The sequence below is a fragment of the Manacus vitellinus genome, unplaced genomic scaffold (assembly GCF_001715985.3).
Source record: "Manacus vitellinus isolate BGI_N305 unplaced genomic scaffold, ASM171598v3 scaffold_10_pilon, whole genome shotgun sequence".
Lineage (NCBI taxonomy): Eukaryota > Metazoa > Chordata > Aves > Passeriformes > Pipridae > Manacus > Manacus vitellinus.
The window spans coordinates 2,330,095-2,334,564 of record NW_021938838.1 but is presented as its reverse complement, the minus strand read 5'-3'; the positions used below and the strand labels follow the sequence as shown (position 1 = coordinate 2,334,564).

Here is a 4,470-nt window from a genome sequence, read left to right as displayed (position 1 = left end):
TGTTCTACTCCCTTCCACCCCTGCCTCAGTTTCCCGAGGGTGGGAAGGATGAGGACTGAGCTGTGCTGTGCTCTGGGAGTAGCCGGTGCTGGTGGGGCCCTTTCCCTCCAAGGGGGTCAGGAATCCTCCGGTGTCCTCCCATCCTCCGTCCTCCGTCCCCCTTGAGTCACGCCGGGGCTGCTGCGGCGCTGGGCAGTGATGTCAGCCCTCGGGCAGGGGAAGCGTGGGAGGAGACTGCTGCCCGGGGGGAGCCCTCCGGCCACGGCCCCCACACTTTGACAGACAGACAGACGGACGGACGGCATGAGAGAGCAACAACCACCGTGGACGGTGACCCCATCCCGAGGGGGATGTGCTGCGGCAGCGCGCCATGAATGGCAAACGGAAAGGTACTGAGCACCGGCAGCACCAGGGCTCCCCAGCAAACGGCGTTAATTTGGGGACGCCTCGCTCTTTGAGGCTCCCGGGTGACGTGGCTGGGCTCCTGCGGGGTTTTTTGGGGTGAGGGGTTTCCTCGGGAGGAGAGCTCTCCCTGACCGGGGCACCAAAGACACACAGGCACCCGCCACCTGCAAGGGACACGGTTGTCACTGCGGTTTGCAGCGATGGGGTGTCAGATCAGCGTGTCCATGCAGGATAGGACCCACTGGCTGCCCAGCATTGCTGGTGCCCCCACTGAGATCCAGACTCTGTGTCTCAAGGCAGGAGGGGGGGCCACAGCTGCCTGCTGCTCCCGGGTGATGCACCCCTGATGCCACGGCAGCCCCTGATGCCACAGTGGTGCAGCTTTCCTTGGCAAACTGGTTTTCTCCCCCTCATGCCCTTGCATCTAATAAGGGCAAACAGAGCCTCTATGTCGAACTTCCCTGGCATGGTGCTCCCAGGGGAACTGGGCAGAACAGAGGGTCTTGGGACTACTCTTGTGCACTCAGACCAAGTTGCCCAGGCAGGATTTGTGGGGGAAGCTACTGATACCCAACAGAGCACCCTGCAGATGTGCAGGTCAGGGGTAAGGTCATGGGACCTCTGCAAGGTTATGCCAATCCCAGAAGGATCCTTCTGGAGGATCCCAACACCCCTGAGAGGGATCACAGCCCACTCAGGAGCAGGGTCTGGTGCCTCTGGCCAGGCTGCAGTCCCATCTCACAGGGCATGGGAGTGAGCAGTGTCCATGTGGATCCTGGCTGGGTGCTCAGTCTGTGCCTTTGGTGGTGGGGGATCATGGTGGTCCTGGGCTGGTTTTCAGGAGCCACTTTGGGCTCGAGCTCTGACAGGCCCTGAGGAAACCCCTGTCCCAATGGTGGCCACTTCCCTGGGTCACAGTTTGGGGCTTGCATCCCCCTCCGGCTGGAAACAGGGAGGCCGTGGGATGGGTGCTGGTGTGGGAGGCTGTGAGCCCCCCCGAGGGACTGGCTGTGAGTGTCTGCCTGTGCCGTGCCCTGCCCTTCCGCGGGGATACTCCGCAGGGTAAATAAGCACTTCCTCCAATTCTTCCCATTCGCAGCTCCTTCCCTTTCCTGCTGCCCTCCCACTTGGCCCAAGGAGCCAGCGGCCTCCCACAGCCGCAGGAGCGGATATCACCACCGTGCCCCTAGTGCCACAAGGCCAAGAGCACCCAGCACCCATCCAACCCAAACAGCTGAGAGCACCCAGCACCCATCCAACCAAACCAGCACCCCCTGCTCCAGTGGGGGCTGTAGGGCTGTGACCCTATGACCGGGAATTTCTCTCCCGGCTGAGTCACAGGGAGCCGGGATCCATTCACTGACTCATCTGACTCCCAAAACCCCCCAGTCCCCCTCCTCGCCCAGCAGGAGGGGGAGCTGGGGGGGTGTCCTGCCTTCCTGGAGGAGAGGCAGAGCATGGAGGAGGTCAGGGAAGAGGTGGCTCCCAGGCTCCCTGTGACCAAGGCGGGATGGTGTCAGTCCCCGGATGCTCCCATCCTCTGTGGCAGGGAGGGATGAGGAGTGATGGGAGGGAAGAGCTGCTCCAGCCCACGCTGGGAGCCGGCCAAGGGCCGTCCCGGGGCCGGAAGGGGCCGGCGGGGGCCGGGGTACGTGCCGGGGTTAGGGCAGCGGGGCCACAGCTGTGCAAACACGGATGCAGCGGCTGCTCCGAAGGGAGCTGTGCCAGCGGGCGGAGTTCACAGGCTCCCGAGGTCACCCCCCCCCGTGTGCCCGAGTTTCACCCAAGGGTGCTGGGGCAGGGGCTGGCAGGACCCCTGCTTGCCTCAGACACCACGGGCAGGATGGATGGTCCTGTGGCCACCATGGCCTCCCCACTGCAGGGGGACACTGGTGTCCCGCTGTGCCCCTCAGTGCCATCAGTGTGGGGACCACAGCCCAGCCCCTCCTGGGGAAGCCCCTTGGCCCCCAGGGGCACGTTTATCAGTGCTCTGTGGGTGCTGCTGGCTGGTTGTGGGTGCCCCCCCCCGAGGTCAGGGGGGCTGCAGGGTGCCGGTTTGGCCACCCTGGGCATTGGTGGCCATCAGTGAGTAACATCCCTGGAGATGCTGATCAGAGCACCCCCAGCTCCCAGGGCTGCAGGCTGGGGATTCAGGGGGGAGCCAGTTTGGGGCGTCTCCGACCAGGGCAGTGTTGATAAACCCGCTGGAGCGACCTGAGGCTGGTGTCTGAGTGTCGGAAACAGAAACCAGCTGGGACCAACCCAGCCGGTCGGACTGCCCCCTCCACTGCTCAGACCAGCATTCTTGGGATCCCAATCATCTCCAGAGCACCGGGCGTCGAGAGAGGAGCTGGTGGCCGGGCTGGAGAGCCCTGGGGTGGGCTCCAGCACCCCACGCTGTGCCGCCTGTCCAGCTGCTCGCTGCTCTTTTGGCCTCTGCCTATGGGCAGTGCTGGCTGAAGACGGACAGACGGACAGACTCCCAGGATTGTGTTTCCTACGCCGGGGGAGCTGGAGGCAGGCAGTCTGTGGCACAGAAAAGGTGAAAACCTTGGTTGGGAGGCAGGTTTGTTAGCACCGAAGCCCTAATTAAGGGCAGGGGGCAGTGGGGCTTGCTGGGACTGAACCTTTGGGGCAGGACCTCTGCGTCTGCTTCTCAGGAAAAGGAGGGATGTGCTTGGGGCAGGGACATGGCAGGGACACGTGTGTCAGTGCTCTGTTGGTGACAGCCTCCTGGTAAGGCTGGTGCGGGGCTCACCAGCCTGGGTGAAAATGTGGTGGCCCTTCCAAGGGTGCCCTGGGCTCTGCTCCCTGCAGGGGCTGCCTGTGCTGCTGGTACCAGGTACCTCTTATCTCGGTAATGTCAGGAATGCACTATGCTGGGTTTTTTCCTCCTCTATGAGCCAAGCCCAATCGTGCCAGGAGCAGAGACCCCACACCCTGCCTGCCCTGCTGCACGCAGGCAGTGCTGCCCTTTGGCACCCGGCTGGCTGCCCGCTGGTGCCGGGCTCAGCAGGAGCATGGTGTCCCCCTCCTCAGAGAGGATTTGGGGTCCTGTCCCAGGATCTGTGTTGCAGGGTGCCAGGGGTGGGGATGCAGGGTGCCATGGTGTGTTGTGGTGGTTGTCTGGGGGAGAGCTGGGTCCCAGGGCTGGAGCACAGGGATATGGTCCCGTCAGCATCCACCGCTCATGGCACTGCTTCCTGTGCCAGTGCAGGAGCCTTTGGTGCTTTGGAGCATGACCCAGCACGGCACAAGAGGCTGCTGGAGTCTCTGAGGTGCTGGGGCAAGGGGCTGGGGATTGCTCTGACTCTGCTGGGGAGTTGTGCTGCGGCATCAGTCCCCTGCAGCACCCTCGGCATCCTTCCCTCCCACAACACCCCCAGCGTCCTTCTTTCCCTGCGACATCCTCAGCATCCTTGTGCTGTGATACCTCCAGGGTTCTTCTTCTCTTGCGATGCCCCCAGCATCCTCCTCCCCCGTGATGCTCTCAGGGTGGGCTCCTGCCTGAGAAAACCTCTTTAGAGCTCCCCCTGAAGCCCTAGATGGCAGCATGGGCTGGAGAAGAATTGGTTGGCAGGACCATGCGTGCCCAAAGGAGCTGTGACCCACCCCACACATGGAGAGCCTCGTCCTAGGGGTGGCAGGTGCTTGGGTGCTGTCCCTATGGATGAGCTGCTGTAGTGCCCAGCTGAGGAGCAAGCACAGGAGCCACAGGCCTGGCTCACTCAGTGGGGAGCAGATTAAAGAGCCCTGCAGAGGGTAATCTGCCCAGGCCTGCAGGTCAGCCGGGCTGCCAGGGATTACAGCTCCTTCTAATGAGCTTAATTGGGACAGTGTTGTCCTGGAAAATGGAGGGACTGGCACCCAGATAGCACCGAGGCCGTGGGACCCGCCGAGCAGCTCCAAGGTCCTGGGCTGGGACCCGAGTGCCGAGGGGGAACCAGATGGACCTGCTGCCTCCCAGGTCCACTGGGATAGAGGTGAGCGGCGGTGGCTGTCTGACTCCGAACGGCTCTGGCTCATCCCAAGCGCTGTAAATCCCTGGCTTCAGCCTGGCGTGTG

General features: G+C 63.2%; 1 protein-coding gene across 1 annotated transcript in view; it reads left to right on the top strand.

Annotated features, from left to right (window-relative positions):
- The first annotated feature begins 262 nt into the window (after positions 1-262).
- RIPOR1 (RHO family interacting cell polarization regulator 1) overlaps positions 263-4,470 on the top strand; it is an 18,083-nt gene continuing 13,875 nt past the window's right edge. The window contains exon 1 of the mRNA XM_018083542.2: positions 263-389. Coding sequence (XP_017939031.2) covers positions 371-389 — 19 coding nt within the window. The 5' untranslated portion in view covers positions 263-370. The remainder of the gene's footprint in view (positions 390-4,470) is intronic.